Here is a 21,168-nt window from a genome sequence, read left to right on the forward strand (position 1 = left end):
CAGGTTCGGATCCTGGGCGCGGACCTATTCACCACTCATCAAGCCGTGCTGAGGCGGTGTCCAATATAGAAGAGCTACAACTCTAAAACTATGATACACAACTATGTACTGGGGTTTTGGGGGGAAAAGAGAAAAAAAGAGGAAGATTGGCAACAGATGTTAGCTCAGGGCCAATCTTCCTCAAAAAGCAAAAATTAAAAATAATAAGTAAAAATAAAAAATGTTAACCATTCGCCAACTCGATGACCCTGCCATTCTGTTCCTAGGTATTTAACACGGTAAAATAAAACATACATCATCACTGCAGCCCTAGACCCTCCTGTGAGGTATACATAACTGCTTCCACATCACCTCACACCTGCTTCCCAGTTTAGAAATTAGAATTACAGAAATACGCTTACATTTAATTTGCTTTCCTTTAAAACTAATGACTTTGAGCATCCATTCATAGTCTTGATAGCCATGTGGTTTTCCTCTATTGGTGACCATATGCTCATACTTTAATTCATTTGCAGGGCCTTTGATGACATATTCTGAAATAAGAATCTAAATCTTGTTTGTCTGACACTGAGCAGATATAGATATATAAATGACTTCTCTCAATCCTGCAACTCTATCTAAATTCTGTCATGAGTTTTATGTAACAGAAAGCATTAAATTTAGAGGTAATCAATCAGTTTTTCATCTAATATATGTTGCACAATGGAATTAAAAAATACTACCAGGGATTAAAATCTGGGATTGGTTCCCTGATCTCTAATACTATTTTCTTTCCATTTCCTGTATCATACTCCCTGTTGACTTTTGTCAAATCACCCAACAGGTTTGAGGATTTCGTGAGATGGTCTTGTGAAAGCCCCTAACAGAAGACATGTTACACAACAGGTAGTCAATAAAAATCAAATTTTCTCATTTCTTCAGTATCATATTATCTGCCCTTACATTAATTTCTCTTTCTTCTATCTCCTCATCTTTCAACTCCTGTTTTTTTCATTCTCCTATCCTTTTATCTAAAGAAATTAAAAAAAAAAACAAAAACTAAAGATCCAATTCCCAATGGCAATGATTTATTGGATATGACACCGCAAGCCCATACAACAAGGGGAGATGTAGATAAATTGGACTATATCAAAAGAAAAAACTTCTGTACACTAAAGGATAAAATTAACAGAGTTAAAAGGCAACCCACAGAGTGGCAAAATATTTGCAAATCATGTATCTAATAAGGGGACAATATCAGAATATACAAGGACTCCTACAGGTAAACAACAAAACAAATAATTCAACTTAAAAATAGGCAAAGGATCCGAACAGGCATTTCTCCAATGATACACAAATGGCCAACAAGCACATAGAAAGACGCTCAACACCACTAACCATGAGGAAAATGCAAATCTAAATCACAATGAGACACCACCTCACACACATTAGGATAGATAATATCAAAAAAACAAAACTAAAAAGTTTTGGCAAGGATTTGGAGAAAGTGGATCCCTGTGCACTGATGGTGGGAATATAAAATGGTATAGCCACCGTGGAAAACAGTTCCTCAAAAGACCTAAAAGCTGAATTACCACATGGACCAACAATTCCATTTCTGGGCATGTACTTACAAAGAACTGAAAGTGGGGTCTCAAAGAGATATTGCTACACTCATGCTTGTAGTATTACACACAATAGCTAAACAGTGGAAGGAAACTCATTAAGTCCTTTTCCAATGTGGAGTCCCAGTGCCTAGGAGTGTGGAGCTCCATCTCAACAACTTTCCTCAATGGCTAAACTCCCAAGGCCTTTCTCCAGTGTGAACTCTCTGATGTATACCAAGGTTACAACCGTCCCTAAAAAACTGTCCACATTTGCAGCACCCATAAGGCCTTTCTCCAGCAAAACTCTCCTAACTTTAATGAGATTGGCATTGCACCAAAGGAATTTCCCATATTCACTGTACTCATAAGGCTGTTATCCAGTGTGGATTTTCTGATGCTTAAAAAGTTTGAGGACAAAGGCTTTCCCACATTCACTACACACATAAAACCTTCTCCAGTGTGAATTTTCCGATGTTTATTGAGGCTAGAGTTACAGCTATAGGATTTCCCACATTCACTGTACTCATAAAGCCTTTCCCCAGTGTGCACTGATTGGTGGTGAACGAGTTGAAGCTTTCTAAGAAAGGCCTTTCCACATGCACTGCAGTGATAAGGCCTTTCTCCAGAGTGGATTTTCTGATGCTCAACAAGCATGTGTTTGAAGAAGGCCTTCCCACATTCACTGCACTGAAAACACCTTTTTCTACTGTGAACTGATGTTTAATGAAACTGGAGTTGCATGTAAGGAGGTTTCTGCATTTACTGTACTCATACGTCTTTCTCCAGTATGAATTCTCTGATGTTTAATGCGATTGGAGGTGCATGTAAAGACCTTCCCGCAGTCACTGCATTCATAAGGCCTTACTACAGTGTGAATTCTCTGATGTGTACTAAGGTTGGAGATGTACCTACTTTGCACTTTCTACACTCATAAGGCCTTTCTCCAGCATGAATTCTGTGATGATTAATGAGACTGAAGTAGTCTGTGAACTTTCCCATATTTGTTGCAATCATAAGACTGTTATTGACCATGTATTATCTTATGCTGATGGAGTATGGACTTTGTAGTGAAGGCCTTTCTCCAGTGTGAATTCTCTGATGTGTAGTTAGGTTTAGAGATGAACCTAAAGAATTTCCCACATTCTCTGCACTCGGATGGCCTTTCTCCAGTGTGAATTCTCTGATGTGCAATGAGACTGGAGTTGTATGCAAAGACTTTCCCACATTCACTGCACTACCACTGTGATGTTTAATGAGACTGGAGTTGTGCCTAAATAAGTAGCCACATTGGATACACTTAAAAACCTTTTTTTTAGTGTGATATCTCTGATGTTTAATGAGGTCAGAGTTGTGCCAAAAAATGTGCCATTTTCGCTGCATTCATAAGGTCCATCTCCAGTGTGAACTTTCTGGTGCCCACAAGCGTTTGTCTGCAGCTGAAGGCCTTTCCAGAGTGCACTTGTAACCATTTTGTCCACTTTAAAAGGCCTCCCGACAGTTGGTGTCCCTAGGTGACTTCCCCTCACTGTGAGGGGCCGGGGGCTGGAAAAGGACTGTGCCAGTTGAGAAGCCCTTCCAACCTTCCATGCATGTCAAGTTCCACCCTATCAGGTGAACTCCATGGTCCGTGACAAATGTGTTCTCACTGTCGTTTATGGAATATTTATCTCTAGTCTGCTTCTTTGGATGCTGGTGCAGGCTTGTCCCATAAGCACACAGCCCTTGATTAGGGGATGTTCCGTCGAGCTCAGCCAGGTGCAAAATGTCTTTCAAGAGTGTACAACAAGCATCAATGTCTGGGCCTTTTAGGTGGATGGACTTGGCTCTGGAGTCCTGACCTGTGACACTCTCATGGAAACCCTTTCTCAAAAGGTGCCTCTTCATCCTGGGCTCCATGCCAACAACCTGTAAGCAGAGAGATGCTAGTGAAGTGCATGTTGACTTTGGTGGCAGGAGGCAGCCACACTAATGAGTGTCAGACAATCCATGAATAAGTCCATGGGATTGGTGCTTGACAATGAGGACTAGAGCCAGTGAGAGGAAGGCTTTCTGTGCAGAGCTGGGCCTGGGAAGCTCACATGAAGGGAGGGACATAAGGAAGGGGTACAGTGCAGGAAGAGCGACAGGGTCCCTAACTCGCTCTTCTGCAAACGGCTTTCAACAAGGCCATGGCTGCTGGTGACTGGTAAGCAGTGAGGAGAGGTGTTCAGATGCAGAAATGTCTGATTGTAACACAACAGCTGGTGCTCAAGGACTATTTAAGGATATGCACACACCTCTCAACACTCTCAGTGTAAGTCAAATGTTGGAGAGCCCTGCAAAGGGAGCAGTGGAAGCCAATGGGTGAGAGGCAGAGGTCAGATAGCTGTGTCTCTTGAGGAGAGACAGGGACAGAAGTCAGAGTAGAAATGACAATGGGGAAGAAAAGGTGGAAGTAAGATGTGGCCACCGTCCCTGGCATCATGCAATGGTGGGCTCAGGACAGGCTCCCAGCGTGATGTGAACTCAGCGCTGACCTCACATCCTTTCCCAGCTCCCATGCACCAGCCCAGGACCTTGTGAGCCTCTCCTGCCATTGTTCTCCTGCAAGTGCACCACCCTGTCAGGCACCAGGGAGTGGCCACCAGGCACCCAGAGTGACCCACCCCATGACATCACACATTCTAAATTACTTCAGAGGTCTTTAAAAAAACAACCCTGTGATCTCTAGAAGTAGTGACTAGGTCAGTGCCTGAAATTACTGGCACAAGCTGGTCCCAAGAAATGTCAGCAAGAGGGAGGACGAAGGTCTGGGACACAGAGATTCCAAACACTGGGACAGAATTATTCGATCAGAGACAAGCTGGTGGGATCTCTCAGATAAACTTCAAGATTTTTGACTCCTGAGCTCTGTCTTACAAGCTCTTCAGTGCAGCAGAGATGGGGCTTCTTGGAGAGAGTGGGTATAGTACACACAGTCCAGCCCTGGCATGCCAGCAAACCAGGAAAAACAGTGGTACATATGGTCTCGTGGTGGGAAGGACGAGGCTGCCCCTGGAAAAGGAGAAGAGAGCCCAGCCCAGGACACTGGGGTGAGTGTGAGGGCCTTACCTATGGAGGACAAATGTGCAACGATCTCCAGTATCACATGATGGTACAGGCGTCTCTGAGCCTCACCAAAGAGGTCCCACTCCTCCTGGGAGAAATATATGGCCATGTCCTCAACGACCACACAGCCCTCTCAAAATTGGGACAGTTCAGTCCATGAGTAGCTTCTTGTTCTGTGCTTGCTTGAATATATATTTATCTAATTGCCATCCATTAACTACAGAGCCAAGTGCCAGGTCTTGAGGGCCTTCCATTCACTCTCCTCCTCACCTACACATCACTCTTTGGACTGCACCTCTCTCATGTCTCCAGCCCCTCTATTGTCACAATGCTTTCTGGCCACCCAGGACCACACCACAGACATCTCCATGGCCTCTGAACATGCAAAACTGCATATGGAATCTAGATAGTGCATGGCAAATGCCACTAGTATCCTCTTCTGCCCCAATCCTGCCCTAGGACATCAAAGTCCCCTAGCACATGGGGCAGCCTGTAGCTCTGATTTGAAGGTCTCCCCACCTGGTCCTGCTTCTTGCTTTAATGCAGTGACCCAAACCTATGTGAGGACCTCATGATTCTTGGCCCTCTCCCACTTCTGCATTGGACACATTGTCCCATAAGCAGTTAGGACCTTCCTCTCTCTAACTGAACTTCATTCAAAGCCCAGTTGCACTGACTCCCAACAACCACCCTCACCAGAGGCCTAGCAAAGTTCTAGCTCATCCCATTTCCCCTCGAATTCATCTAGCAGCCTGAATTAAATAATCTAGCCCCCACCAAGAGTTACCACAACACAGTGGTGAGTCAGAGGAGTAATGAGACCCACACTGACCTTACTGTCATCTTTACTGATGCAATAAGAGGCCTCAGCAAACACCTCACGACCCTTCTCCTCTAGAAGGCCTTTCTGACTCCTCCATTCTCCCTCTCACATGCACACCACCTCACGACCACTGCACTTGTTCATACGCCTTTGTGATGCCCACCACCTCTGACCAGGTGCCCAAGTGAGAGACCTACTCCTTGGTCTACTTTAACCAAGGTCCTACTTCAACCATCTCATTGATGGAACAGCCATCCTTACAAACAGGCCAAAAATCTTGGGGCCTCCCTGACTCCCCCTCTTCCATCCCACCTCCCAGGCTCCCTCACTCACATCATAAAATGTGGTCAGGTCTAGTTTCAAAACACATTCAAAGGCCAAACTCTCCTCCCACCTCCACAGCCACCACTCTTGTCCAGCACCCACCAACACTCATCTGCACCCTGGCAGTAGCTTCCTCCCAGATTTCCTTCCTCCACCCTCACCCCTACAGTCTCTCTTCACCCCGACATTCTCTCCTCCACTTGAGCCAGACAGCCTGTTCAAATTTGGATCAGATCACACTTCTCTGCTCCTTACCAACCCTCACTCCCATCATACCCCACACTAGAGGCCCAGGACCTGAGGCTGTCATTCCAGGCCTGATCCCTGTGCCCTCCCACCATCCCACGCCAGCTCCGTATTCCCAGAAGAAACAAGAGAGACTTGTAGTTTCCTGAACATTCCAGCTCAGTATCACATGCAAACATTTGAACTGTCTGGATCCTGCGCCCAGGACTCCCTGTCACATGTTATCCCAACAGCTGTCAGAAATGGGAACAGCTCCATATAACCTGGGACTGAGTTCAGGACCCTGCACCTGGTGAAATCACACTGTCTTCTGACCCAACAGTAGGAGAAAGAGAGGTGAAGGGTCTCGGAGCATCACCACTCTCTATAACAGGATGTCAAAAATGCAGGGGTGAGAAGTGAGGTGAGCGAAGGCCTGGGACACCCTCTACTCACCTGTGCAGGGTCCATAAGGATTTCTGCCACTGACGTGGGACCCTGTGGGTAGAGGAAGGCCATGAGAAATGGGTAGCCACAGTAGGACCCTACAGGCTGAGCTGACCACCTCCCCTGCCCTGTCCTGGTACAAAGTGATCTCAGGCTGATGGTCTAAGCTCAGCTCCTCAGACCTCGGTGCTGCTTCTTACTAGGTGTGTGCCTTTGAACAAGGACTTAATCTCCCTGAGACTCAGTGCCCTCATCTAAGATGAGGATAAGGATGGTTTCTACCTCATAGGGCTGATGTTGTTATCAAACCTCCATGATAGGCACCACATATCTGCAATTACTGTCCATAGGATTAACGCTTTTGTATATGTTGTCAGTGCAAATAAAGTGATAGGATTTTGAAATTTTGGGTATTTTTCCTACTTTTTAAGGTTTAAGAGGATATGATATATACATAAAACTTTCCACAGTAAAGAAATACCTAGAACTAAAGTTCTTACCAATCATTAAGTGTTTGCTTAAGTTAATAAACACGCTCATTTCTAATTGCCTACCAATTCTACATATTTGGAGAAATATTGCTTAGCTGCTACTTAATTTAATAACTGTTTCATACGTTTTTAAGTTAATAAGGAACAGCTGAGCAGGCAGGTCAAGCTACTATTCCTTTCAGCAACCGGCCTGCCTGCACCATAATCCCGAGGGGAGCCTGCAGAGAGGCCTCGACTGGACAGTGGGTCCTCTCCTGCTCTCAAGGCTGGAGGTGGTGAGGCTGCACTGCCCTCATCTGGGACCCAGCTGCTCCACCAGCCGGGCTAACCTTTCCCTTTGTCCACAGGGAGTGGCCTCAGGGTTTGCTCAGCCTACAGGGTGGAGAATCTAAACTACCTCACACCTCAGTCTCCCTCTCAGGCCAATTCCTTACCCGTCTAGAACTTTCTTCCTAGAGACACGGGCCACAACCCTCACAGGGAAGGTTGCCTTGTTTCTAGAGGAAGCAGCAGGGATGCCCACCTCCCAATCCCTTGTCCTCTAAGTCTCAGCCCTCCTCTGCCTCAACACAGGGCCCATCAGAAATAACAGCCTTAAGACTCTCCCTTCTCAATCTGATCCCCAAGCCACACCCTGGTCCAGCCCACACCCTCCTCCCTTTCACATTTCCAGCCCAGCCCTCTGCCCTGGTTTCCAAACCTTTACGTCCACCTACCCAAGTGATGTCTCCACCTTCTGACACCTCCATCTTGAGACCTCTCAAGATCTCAGAATCACCATGTCCAAAATAGAACTCCTAATCTTGTCTGTGAAGCTCGCTCCCTGCACTGACTTTCCCATCTCCATTCTTTCAAATGTTCAGGCACAAATGAACTGGGGATGGTCCTCACTCCCTGCTTTTGCTCACTGCCCCACTGCACGCAGCAGGAAATCCCGTCGACCCCATCTTAGAGATCTATCCAAACCCTCCTCACATCCCTCCTCCACTGCCACGGCGCTGGGCCATTCCCTCCCATCCTTCTGCAGTCTGCTGCCCCGTCCTCCTCACTGGGTCCTCCACCCTGGGTTTCCCCTTTAAGCGCCTAACTCTGGGCACGTGCTCCCATTCTTCCCTCCCTTCACAGCCTTCCTCCGTAGGGGAGACTCCTCCTCACTCTCTGTTCCCTGGGGACAAGAAACCCCCAGGCGACCCCGAGGCTGCGACTCAGGAGCACCTGCAGGCCTCAGCCCAGGCAGCCCTGAGGGAACTCCCACCAACCCTCAGCACACCGGCTCAAACGGGGACTGCACACACGCCTCCCCCAGTTCTGGACACAGAGGACGCGCCCCTCAATCCAGGCTTTAGCGCTCAGAGGCGGGAGTCCGGCAGGGGGAGGCCAGGGACGCAGCACCCACCTCAGGCGAGTTCATTGGCACGGCCCCGGGACCAGCAGGAAAGGCGGGGCCAGAAGCAAGGCCACCACGTCCCCACCCGGCTCTGTGGAGGCTCACAGCCACCACTGCCCAGCGGGTACAACATCTCTTTTCCAACTTTCCAATCACTTCAATCCGTATCCCGGGTTCCGTACTCCCAGAACGTTTAAAACAAACTCAATTTTCTGACGTCAGCGTCATGGCGGAGTGAGCTTTCCCGTGAACTCTTCCCCAGACAAGATACAACAAAAGGAACAGTCACAGACCAACAAGGGAATCCCAGACAGTGAAAAGCTAGATCGGAAAGATCCACACTGCCGCACATGTGAGAGTGGAACGTGCTGGGTCTCCGGAGGAAGTGGGGAGAGGTAAGGAGAACTCTTCTCCCGCCTCATCAGATCAGCGATCCCCGTCCACATGGCTCCCAGAGAGGGGGGAGGGGCAGCCCTCGGCGGGGAAACAATAGCACTTGGGCTCTCTCAGCCAGTGGGAAACTCCCACAGAGAGGACTCAGAAGAGCCACAGGGCTACCATCAACATCTGAGCACACCAGAGAGCAGATAAAGAGGGGTGAACGAGAAGCCTCCCACGTCAGGGACCCAGAGGGCAAAAGAGAGAGCTCCCCCCCCCCAAACCGGCCCCTGCAGCTCAACCGACCAGACCAGACCAAGCGATCCGCGGCAGACCAGACCAAGCGATCTGCGGCAAACCAGATCAAACCACCGACCTGCAGATCGCAGCGGAAAAAAAACAAAAACAAAAAAACTGCGGATTGCAGCAGAAAAACCGGGGCAGAGCGCAGGGGGCTTAGACTACACAGCCCTTTACCACCACACAGTGGCGGTGGGTGGAAATTGCAACCAGAGATTTCCAGGATGAGGAAAAACAAAACCAACACAGGAACCACAATGCAAAGATATAGGAAATCACCAGACCAGAAACAAAATGACAAGCACCCAGAAATCAACCCCGAAGACACAGAAATCCATAATCTAAATGACAGAGATTTCAAAATAGCTATCATAAAAACACTCAATGAAATACGAGACAACACAAACAATTCAATGAGATTAGGAGTTTCTTCACAAAAGAGATTGAAATCATAAAGAAAAACCAATCAGTGCTGATGGAGATGAAGAACACAATGGAGGAGATAAAGGAGAATCTGGAATCTTTAAAGAACAGAGCTGACCATATGGAGGAAAGAATTAGCACTTTAGAGGATAGGAATACAGATATGCTCCAGATGGAAGAGGAGAGAGAACTAAGACTAAAAAGAAATGAAGAAAGACTCCGAGAAATATCTGACTCTATTAGAAAATGTAACATAAGAATTATAGGTATTCCTGAGGGAGAAGAGAGGGAAAGAGGAACAGAGAGCCTATTCAAGGAAATAATAGCTGAGAATTTCCCAAATCTGGGGAAGGAGCAGGAAATACCAGTAAGCGAAGCCTACAGGTCACCTAAATATATTAACAGACAAAGGCCCTCTCCACGACACCTAGTGGTAAGGCTAGCCAGGGTCAATGACAAAGAAACAATATTAAGGGCAGCTGGACAAAAACAAAAAATAACGTACAAAGGAACTCCCATCAGGCCCTCAGCGGATTTCTCAACAGAAACTTTACAGGCTAGGAGAGACTGGAATGATATATTCAAAATGCTGAAAGACAAAAACGTTCAGCCAAGAATACTCTATCCAGCAAAAATATCCTTCAAATATGATGGAGAAATAGTAACTTTCCCAGATAAACAAAAGCTAAGGGAGTTCATGGCCACGAGACCCCCACTACAAGAAATACTCAAGAAGGCCCTCAGGCCTGAAAAAAAGAAGAGAAAGGGAATACAAAGCTTGGAGCAAGGAGAACAATAGGTAGATAAACTCAGAAAAATAGTAGATCTTTACCGGAATAGGCTAGCAACCACTTAAATACTAAATTCAAAGATCAAAGGAAGAAACTCATCAAAAATAAATTTAACCTCATCACATCACACAGCCACAACACAAGATAGAATAAGGTATAACAAGAAAAACTGAGAAGGGGAAGAGGAAAGTGATTGAATTGACTTAGTATAAGGAAATAGGAGGCCATCAGATAATGGACTATCTCATACACAAGATTTTTTACCCAAACCTCAAGGTAACCACTAAACAAATAATCAAAACAAAATCACATATGATAAACAAAGAGAAAACTAGAAGAGTCATAAGACAGAACAACCAAACTGAATTGGCAGTCCGAAACAAATGGGACAAGAAACAAAGGAAATGCAAAAGAACCAGAAAATAAGTGACAAAACAGCAACATTAAGCCCTCATATATCAATAATTACCCTAAATCTAAATGGATTGAACTCTCCAATCAAAAGATACAGAGTGGCAGGATGGATTAAAAAGCAAGACCCAACAATATTCTGCCTTCAGGAAACACATTTTAGCACTAAAGACAAGCATAGGCTCAGAATGAAAGGATGGAAGACAATACTCCAAGCTAATGGCAAACAAAAGAAAGCAGGTGTTGCCATACTCATATCAGACAAAGTAGACTTCAAGATAAAACAGGTTAAGAAAGACAAAGAAGGGAAACATATAATGATAAAAGGGACACTCCATCAAGAAGACATATCACTTATAAATATATATGCACCCAACATAGGAGCACCAATGTACATAAAGCAACTATTAACAAACCTAAAAGGAGACATCAACAACAACACAATAATAGTAGGGGATCTTAACACCCCACTTACATCAATGGATAGATCATCCAGACAAAAAGTCAATAAAGAAATAGTAGACTTAAATGAAAAACTGGACGAGATGGAGCTAGTAGACATATACAGAGCACTCCATCCAAGAACAGCTGACTACACATTCTTCTCAAGCGCGCATGGAACATTCTCTAGGATAGACCATGTGTTGGGAAACAAAGCAAGCCTCAATAAATTTAAGAAGATTGAAATCATAACAAGCATCTTTTCAGACCATAAGGCTATGAAACTGGAAATGAACCAGGAAAAAAAAACTGGGAAAGTGACAAAAATGTGGAGATCAAACAACATGCTACTGAACAACCAATGGATCATTGATGAAATTAAAGGAGAAATCAAAAACTATCTGGAAACAAACAAAAATGATAATATGTCATATCAAACCATATGGGATGCAGCAAAAGCGGTCCTGAGAGGGAAACTCATAGCAATACAAGCCCACCTTAACAAACAAGAAAAAGCCCAAATAGGCAACCTTAAATTACACCTAACAGAACTAGAAAAAGAAGAACAAACAAAGCCCAAAGCCAGCAGAAGGAAAGAAATAATAAAAATCAGAGCAGAAATAAATGAAATTGAGACCAAAAAAACAGTAGAAAGGATTAATGAAACAACGAGTTGGTTCTTCGAGAAGATAAACAAAATCGACAAAGCCTTAGCCAGGCTTACTAAGAAAAAAAGAGAAAAGGCTCAAGTAAATAAAATCAGAAATGAAAGAGGAGAAATTACAACGGATACCACGGAAATACAGAGGATTATAAGAGACTACTATGAGAAATTATATGCCAACAAATTGGACAATGTAGAAGAAACGGATAAATTCTTAGACTAATACAACCTCCCAAAACTGAACCAAGAAGAAATGGAGAATCTGACTAGACCAATAACAAGTAAAGAGATTGAAATAGTAATCAAAAACCTCCCAAAAAATAAAAGTCCAGGACCAGATGGCTACTCCGGTGAATTTTACCAAACATTCAAAGAAGATTTAATACCCATCCTTCTCAAACTATTCCAAAAAATAGAAGAAGATGGAACACTTCCTAAATCATTCTACGAGGCCAACATCACCCTGATAGCAAAGCCAGACAAAGACAATACAAAGAAAGAAAATTACAGGCCAATATCGCTGATGAACATTGATGCAAAAATCCTCAACAAAATATTGACAAACTGAATACAACAATACATTAAAAAGATCATACACCATGATCAAGTGGGATTTATACCAGGGATGCAGGGATGGTTCAACATCCGCAAATCAATCAACGTGATACATCATATCAACAAAACAAAGAATAAAAACCACATGATTATCTCAATAGACACAGAGAAAGCATCTGACAAGATACAACATCCATTTATGATAAAAACTCTCAACAAAATGGGAATAGAAGGAAAGTACCTCAATGTAATAAAGACTATTTATGACAAACCCACAGCCAACACCATACTCAATGGGGAAAGACTGAAAGCCATTCCTCTGAGAACAGGAATGAGGCAGGGCTGCCCACTCTCACCACTCTTGTTCAACATAGTACTGGAGGTTTTGGCCAGAGCAATTAGGCAAGAAAAAGGAATAAAAGGAATCCAAATAGGTAATGAAGAAGTGAAACTCTCACTATTTGCAGATGACATGATTGTATATATAGAAAACCCTAAAGACTCTGTTGGAAAACTATTAGAAACAATCAACAACTACAGCAAAGTTGCAGGGTACAAAATCAATCTACAAAAATCAGTTGCATTTCTGTATGCTAATAATGAACTAACAGAAAGAGAGCTCAAAAAGATAATACCATTTACAACTGCATCAAAAAGAATAAAATACCTAGGAATAAATCTTACCAAGGAGGTGAAGGACCTATACAACGAGAACTACAAGACATTATTGAAAGAAATTCATGATGACCTAAAGAAATGGAAAGATATCCCATGCACGTGGATTGGAAGAATAAACATAGTTAAAATGTCTATATTACCTAAAGCAATCTACAGATTCAATGCAATCCCAATCAGAATCCCAATGACATTCTTCACAGAAATAGAAAAAAGAATACTAAAATTTATATGGGGCAACAAAAGACCCCAAATAGCTAAAGAAATCCAAAAAAAAAAGAACAAAGCAGGAGGCATCACAATCCCTGACTTCAAAACATACTACAAAGCAATAGTAATCAAAACAGCATGGTACTGGTACAAAAACAGACACACAGATCAATGGAACAGAATTGAAAGCCCAGAAATAAAACCACACATATACAGACAGCTAATTTTCGACAAAGGTGCTAAGAACATACAATGGAGAAAGGAAAGTCTCTTCAATAAATGGTGTTGGGAAAACTGGACAGCCACATGCAAAAGAATGCAAGTGGACCATGTGCTATCGCCATTCACAAAAATTAACTCAAAATGGATCAAAGACCTGAAGGTGAGACCTGAAACTATAAAACTCACAGAAGAAAGTATAGGCAACACACTATTTGACATTGGTTTTAAAGGAATCTTTTCGGATGACATGCCTACCCAGACTAGGGAAACTAAAGAACAAATAAACAAGTGGGACTTTATCAGATTAAAGAGCTTTTATAAGACAAATGAAACCAGAATCAAGATGAACAGACAACCAACCAGCTGGGAGAGAATATTTGCAAAACATACATCTGACAAGGGGTTGATCTCCATAATATATAAAGAACTCTCAGAACTGAACAACAAAAAAACAAACAACCCGATCAAAAAATGGGCACAGGAAATGAACAGACACTTCTCCAAGGAAGATATACAGATGGCCAATAGACACATGAAAAGATGTTCAACATCACTAATCATCAGGGAAATGAAATCAAAACAACACTAAGATACCACCTCACACCGGTTAGAATGGCTATAATCACCAAGACAAAAAACAAGAAGTGTTGGAGAGGATGAGGAGAAACAGGAACCCTCATACACAGCTGGTGGGAATGCAAACTGGTGCAGCCTCTATGGAAAACGGTATGGAGATTCCTCAAAGAATTAAAAATAGAGATGCTCTATGATCCAGCCATCCCACTACAGGGAATCTATCCAACGAACCTGAAATCAACAATCCAAAGAGGCTTATGCATCCCTATGTTCATTGCAGCATTATTCACCAAAGCCAAGAAGTGGAGGCAACCTAAGTGTCCCTCGTCTGACGACTGGATTAAGAAAATGTGGTATATAGTGGGCCGGCTCCGTGGATTAGCGGTTAAGTGCGTGCGCTCTGATGCTGGCGGCCCGGGTTCGGATCTCGGGCATGCCCCAAGGCACCACTTCTCCGTCCAATGCGAGGCCGAGTCCCACGTACAGCAACTAGAAGGATGTGAACCTATGACATACAACTATCTACTGGGGCTTTGGGGGGAAAAATAAATAAATAAAAAAATCTTTAAAAAAAAAAAAAAGAAAATGTGGTATATATATACACAATGGAATACTACTCAGCCATAAAAAAAGACAAAATCGTCCCATGTGCAACAACATGGATGGGCCTGGAGCGTATTATGTTAAGTGAAATAAGCCAGAAAGAGAAAGACAAACACTGTATGATCTCACTCATATGTGGAATATAAACCAACACATGGACAGAGAAAACTGTAGTGTGGTTACCAGGGGCAGTGGGGGTTGGGGGTGAGCACAAGGGCTGAAGGGAGTCATATATATGGTGATGTACAAACAAAAATGCGCAACCCAAAATTTCACAATGTTAAAAACCATCAAAACATCAATAATAATAATAAAAAAAAAAACCCAAAAGCGCCTACGACGCGCGACACCAAGAGGATGCCGCGGGAAGTCCCGCCCAGACGTAATGCGCACGCACAGAATTGTCTGTATGCTAAGCCCTCATTGGCTTAGTTGGTCTTTGCGCACGCGCTGCAGCGCCATCCAGGTAATGTAGTTTCCTCGCCATTACCCGCGCTGTCTCAGAATGTAGGTGGTTCCTGACTTTGGGGATAAAGGCCAAGCCTCAATGTGAGGGGCTCTGGGAAATGGAGTTGCGGCGCTCCAACCTGGGAGGGGCTGCACTGGGTCTTAAAGGAGCTGTTCCAGATTTCCTTGGAATGCAGTCTAGAATGTCACAGAAATGTTGACAGACCTACTCTTTCAAATTGTATGAATTGGAGCATGTTTCCAAAGGGTACATATCCAAAGGGACACTGGAACTGATATCGGCTCAAGACAGGGTTGACATAAGGGAAGCCATATTGTAGAAAAGAAAAACTATTGTAACTTTGAACGACCTCTGACAAACTAACCCAGCTGGATACGCACCCTCCAGGAGCTCTAACTGCTCCGTAGATTTTACAACCCCTGCTTGTGCATGTACCTCCCAGCTGCGATAAGATGATAACTTCGTTTTTTCGAGTTCCTTAGGAATGTCATGACCCCTAAACAGAAAATTTATGCTGATAGCCATCATCAGTGAAAACTGAAAGATCTAGTGTGGCACTCCCAGTCTGTAACACCAGAAGGTCAACATTCCTTACCCCCTCCCCAATAACACAATGGCCTATATAACTACTGTAAGATTTCATGCCCCATTAAGATGGTTCTTTTGGACATGAGTAGGCCATCTTCCCTCTTGCTGGCAAGTTGTAATAAACAAGTCCTTTTTCTCCTACCACTTTGCCTCTTGACTATTGGCATGTCTTGCAGCGAGCAGAAGGCCCCACGTTGGGTGGTAACAAAACCATAATGTCACTTGGTGTCCACTCATCCCAGTCAGTTATCTTGTTGTTTGTCAAATACATGTAGACTTAAGATTTCGAGTCATTTTTATAGTCTTCAGTAGCTTCAGTCAGGGACAATGAGAGAATTCAGCCATGGCCATGACAGGGAAGTTGGAGGAGAGATGGTGATGTTGTGTCTCCTTCCTACTGAAAACATCTTTCATTCCTGTTAATCAATAATAGTGTCCTAAAGTAGCAAACAATATTGTTACTCAGATAATATTACTGTATATCTGAACTATTTTTCTCTTCTTTTAAGAATCTGAAAGCTCTCTGAAAAGAACTACTTATGACATGACATTCCTGCCATGACAGTGTGTCCTATTGTAATAGACCACATGGGCAAAAGGGGCATCTTTTCCCTGAGATAAAGATTTGGGAATCCATGATCTCATCTCCGTGTTTGGAAATGATATATCATTGCCCCTGTAACTGCTGCAACAGTATCAGCACAGGTAATTGAGATTATCTCTGGAAAACACTTGCAAGATTGAAATTACCAAAAGCTATTAACAATGATTAGTTTTCAAAGACATTTGGTACAAATAGTTATAGAGAAAAATATCTGTGATGGGTAAAAAAATGTTAAGATCTCAGGGGAGATTAAGTGAGAGGCAATGAAGTTGGAGAAGTCAGAGAATGAAGCTGAATGAAAAGGCCATTTTTTGGCTCAAGTCCAAGGGTCTGAACTAGTATCAACCATTAGAGATAACTTCACATTAGTATATATGCTCTGAAAGTGAGCCCATCAACAAGGCCTCAGCCAAGTAATTAAGCTTCTGAAAGTTGGTTTCTAGACCCAAGCTTCTAAGATTCAGCCATTTAGTGATCAATCCCAAGTTCTGAAATATAGCCAATCAGTAACAACCCCAGCCTCCTAGGAAGCAGCCAATCAGCAAGTGCCTCTCTCCAGTGACTGGCTTCTGAAAGTCAACAGTTCTCTCTCCAGTGACTGGCTTCTGACAGTCAACAGGAGGGGCCACACTAACACACCTGAAACTCCATGAGTCTTCAACACTCCAGCTTCAGCAAGTCCACCTATCCCTGAATGTCAGACTTCCAAAAAGCTTGTATAAGAGCAGCACCTGCTTTGAGGACAATGCTGACAACTACGGCTCTCCTTCTCAGGCAAAAGGAGAGTTCACCTTTTTTTGCATCAGATTTCAGGTTCAACTGACTGTTAGTTCACAATTTGCAATGCTTTCCTCAGCCAATTCTGTTTATGATTATTTAGGAGTTCAGATTCGTGAATGACACAAACTGACTCAGATGTAAGGTTGGAAAATGCAAGATTTTTTATTCTTGTGGAGATTGATGTTATCTACTTATCGTGTATATTGAAGAACAAAATACCAAAATGCATGTGTAAATTTGTGGTGAATTGTCTGAAGAGTCGGCATTATTAGATGAAGAAAAAATCCTTTTAAAGGTCTTTGTGTGGTATGCAATTCTTCACTCAATATTGAAAATGATGGGTAGTCAAATATAAACCAGCATATACTGAGTTAAATGTAAGAAATGTATCATTTCCTCAACTATTAGCAAAGAAAATGATTAAAATAATATTTTTAAGAGAAATTTGATGAAGATAAAAATCTAATCACAGCAGAAATTGTAATGGCCTTCCATGCTGTATATCATCCTTAGTCCTCCAGCTCACAATGCTACTGTTGAGCCTGTGTCTCATTAAGAAATGTTCAGTGGACAAAGGAACAAAATGGATGTGACTACTGCAGAAGCCATGTTACAGTGTAAATGGAACGTGGACCATAACAGCAAGGAGTTTTGTAAGCAAATTCTGCAAAACAAGGAACTTGCAAGGAGAGGCAAACTATTAGGGAAATATAACTAAAGAAAGTCATTTAGATACTTAAAATTCATGTCAGATAAACAACAAATAATCTTTATACTAAGTATATCCTATGCAATATTTTCCTTTGATCTTAGTGTGCATACAGATAGGGAATTAGAAATAATCAAATTTAACTGGGCCATATATTATTTACTAAACCTTATAATCCCACTCGTCCTCATTATTACACCTAATAACCCACTCAAATAATTTTTGCTCTTCATTCCCTGAACTGTAAGTACTGCTGGTTGGGAAGCTTTTGTTCTCAGAAGGATGGAAAGCCTTCCCCAGAATATTATTAACATTGAATTGGAACATGAGACAGCTACTTGGTCATTTCGGGCTCTTCACGCCACTTGGGCAAAACCAGATTGCTCTCTGGAAAAATATTCAGGTACTTTGCCCATTTTTCTTTGCTTGTTTTTTTTTTTTTTTTGTGAGGAAGATCAGCCCTGAGCTAACATCCACACCAATCCTCCTCCTCTTGCTGAGGAAGACTGGCCCTGAGCTAACATCTATTCCCAATCCTCCTTTCCCCCCCCCCTTTTCTCCCCAAAGCCCCAGTAGATAGTTGTGTCATAGTTGCACATCCTTCTAGTTGCTGTGTGTGGGACACCGCCTCAGCATAGCTGGAGAAGTGGTGCATCGGTGCACGCCCGGGATCCAAACCCGGGCCTCCAGTAGCAGAGCGCTCACACTTAACCGCTAAGCCATGCGGCTGGCCCTTAGTTTGCCCATTTTTCAATTGGATTTTGTTTCTTTTGCTATTTTTTTAAATAATTTTTTATTTATTTATTTTTTCCCCCAAAGCCCCAGTAGATAGTTGTATGTCATAGCTGCACATCTTTCTAGTTGCTGTATGTGGGACACGGCCTCAGCATGGCCAGAGAAGCGGTGCGTCGGTGCGAGCCCAGGATCCGAACCCGGGCCGCCAGCAGCGGAGCGCGTGCACTTAACCGCTAAGCCATGGGGCTGGCCCTCTTTTGCTATTAAGTTGTATAAGTTCCTTATATACTTTGGATATTAACCCTTTATCAGATATATGGTTTGCAAATATTTTCTCTCATTCTGTAGGTTGCCTTTTCATTTTGTCGGTTGCTTCTTTTGCTGTGTGGAAACTTTTTAGTTTGACGTAGTCCCATTTATTTTTCCTTTTGTTGCTCGTGCTTTTGGGGTCAATTCCACAAAATCATTTCCAAGACCAATGTCATGGAGCTTTCCCCATTTTCTCCTAGTTTTACTGTTTCAGGTTTTGCTTTTAAGTCTTTAATCCATTTTGAGTTCATTTTCTGTATGGTGCAAGATAGGGGTCCAATTTCATTATTTTGCATGTAGATATCCAGCTTTCCCAACATCATTTATTAGAGACTATCCTTTCTCCACTGTATATTCTTGGTGCCTTTGTCAAAAATTTAGTTGGATTTTTATGTTTGGGTTTATATCTGGGCTCTCTCTTCTGTTCCACTGGTCTATGTGTCTGTTTTATGCCAGTACTATGTTTTATGCCAAATACTGGTTTTGTTACTATAGCTTTGTAATATAGTTTGAAGTCAGCAAGTTTGATGCCTCTAGCTTTGTTCTCCTAAATCAAGACTTAGCCCTTCAGGGCCTTTTGTTATTACATACGAATTTTAGGATTGTTTTTTCTATTTCTGGGAAAAATGTGACTGGAAAAATTGATAGGGATTGCATTCAACGTGTACATCACTTGGGGTAGAATGGACTTTTTTTTTTTTTTTCTGGTGAGGAAGATCAGCCCTGAGCTAACATCCGATGCCAATCCTCCTCTTTTTTGCCGAGGAAGATTGGCCCTGAGCTAACATCCGTGCACATCTTCCTCCACTTTATATGGGATGCCGCCACAGCATGGCATGACATGCAGCGCATCGGTGCGCACCCGGGATTCGAACCCACGAAACCCGTGCTGCTGAAGCGGAGCACGCGCACTTAACCACTTGCACCACCAGGCTGGCCCCTAGAACGGACATTTTAACAATATTAATTCTTCCAATCAATGAACATGGGATATCGTTCCATTTATTTGTGTCTTTGATTTCTTTCATCAAAGTTTTATAGTTTTCACTGCCAGATTGCTCACCTCCTTGATTAAATTTATTCCAAAGTATTTTATTCTTTTTGTTGCTATTGTAAATGGGATGTTTTGTTAATGTCTTTTTCAGATAATTTTTTGTTAGTGTACAGAAATGCAAAACTGATTTTTGCATGTGATTTTGTATTCTGAACCTTTACTAAATTCGTTTATTAGTTTTAAGTTTTTTCGTAGCACCTTTAATGTTTTCTATACATAAGATAATGTCAACTGCAAACAGAGACATCTTTATTTCTTCCTTTCCAATTTGGATGCATTTTAACTCTTTTTCTTGCCTTATTGCTCTGGCTAAGACTTCCAGCACTGTGTTAAATAAAAGTGGAGAGAGTGGGCACCACTGTCTTGTTCTTGATCTTAGAGGAAAGGGTTTCAGCTTTTCACCATTGAGTATGATGTTAGCTGTGCACTTGTCATATATACCTTTTATTATGTTGAAGTATATTCCTTCTATACTTAATTTGTAAAGAATTTTTATCATAAAAGGATGCTGAATTTTGTCAGATGCTTTTTCTGCATCTACTGAAATGAGCACATGATTTTTATCCCTTATTTTGTTAATGTAGAGTATCCCATTCATTGTTTTGGGTATGCTGAGCCATCCTTGCATCCCAAGGATAAATCCAATTTAATCATAGTGTATAATCCTTTTAAGATGCTGTTGAATTTGGCTTGCTAGCGTTTTGTTGAGGATTTTTGTGTCTATGTTCATCAGTCTCCAAATATTTAAAGTTAAGAGAGACTTCTGCCTGTAGGAAGTGGGTGCTGTTACCAACAGTGTTGGGTTGCCAGGGGCTCATTCTTGCCAGCTGCCACCCAACTCAAGGGGCAAAAACTAAGGCCTGAACTCAATCCTATCCTCAGGATATGACTGGACAGGACATCCCTCAGAGGATCATGGCCTCAAGGGAAGCAGTTTAGTTACCCGAAAAGTAAAGCCATTATAAAGTTTACTATACACAACACTTGAAAAATATTGTTTGAATAGATTAAAATAGTTATAAAATCAAGTATGCATGTATATTTTATTCAAAAACAGAAGGGACAACAGTAAAGGCATATAAGTAATGAGGATTTCAACTCAAAATAATAACTATAAAATATAAAATATATAAAACATATAGTAGGTGGGAGGAATAACAAAATGGATACAACTAGCTATAGATTACAATGCTGGAAGTTCAGATGAAGGAGCAGAGGACGCTGTAAAAACCTAATGAGAGAAAATTAAAAAAAAAAATAAGGAACCTGAACATAGACTCTATGAATAGAGGAAAATTTAA

At 42.6% G+C, this 21,168-nt stretch overlaps 1 protein-coding gene and 1 pseudogene across 2 annotated transcripts in view; both read right to left on the reverse strand.

Annotated features, from left to right (window-relative positions):
* Window positions 1-1,045: 1,045 nt before the first annotated feature.
* LOC147912696 (uncharacterized) lies at window positions 1,046-3,435 on the reverse strand (annotated as a pseudogene).
* The window catches only part of LOC101403705 (zinc finger protein 549-like), a 55,910-nt gene continuing 35,787 nt past the window's right edge, over window positions 1,046-21,168 (reverse strand). For both annotated transcript variants that reach the window (XM_087421001.1, XM_087421000.1), the window contains 2 exons: window positions 6,502-6,543; window positions 1,046-3,491 (listed from right to left, as the gene is read on the reverse strand). In XM_087421001.1, the coding sequence (XP_087277127.1) occupies window positions 3,436-3,491; window positions 6,502-6,543 (98 nt within the window). In that variant the 3' untranslated portion in view covers window positions 1,046-3,435. The remainder of the gene's footprint in view (window positions 3,492-6,501; window positions 6,544-21,168) is intronic.

This window comes from Ceratotherium simum, chromosome 33 (assembly GCF_057802395.1).
Source record: "Ceratotherium simum simum isolate JZ-2026a chromosome 33, ASM5780239v1, whole genome shotgun sequence".
In the NCBI taxonomy this organism is placed as follows: Eukaryota; Metazoa; Chordata; class Mammalia; order Perissodactyla; family Rhinocerotidae; genus Ceratotherium; species Ceratotherium simum.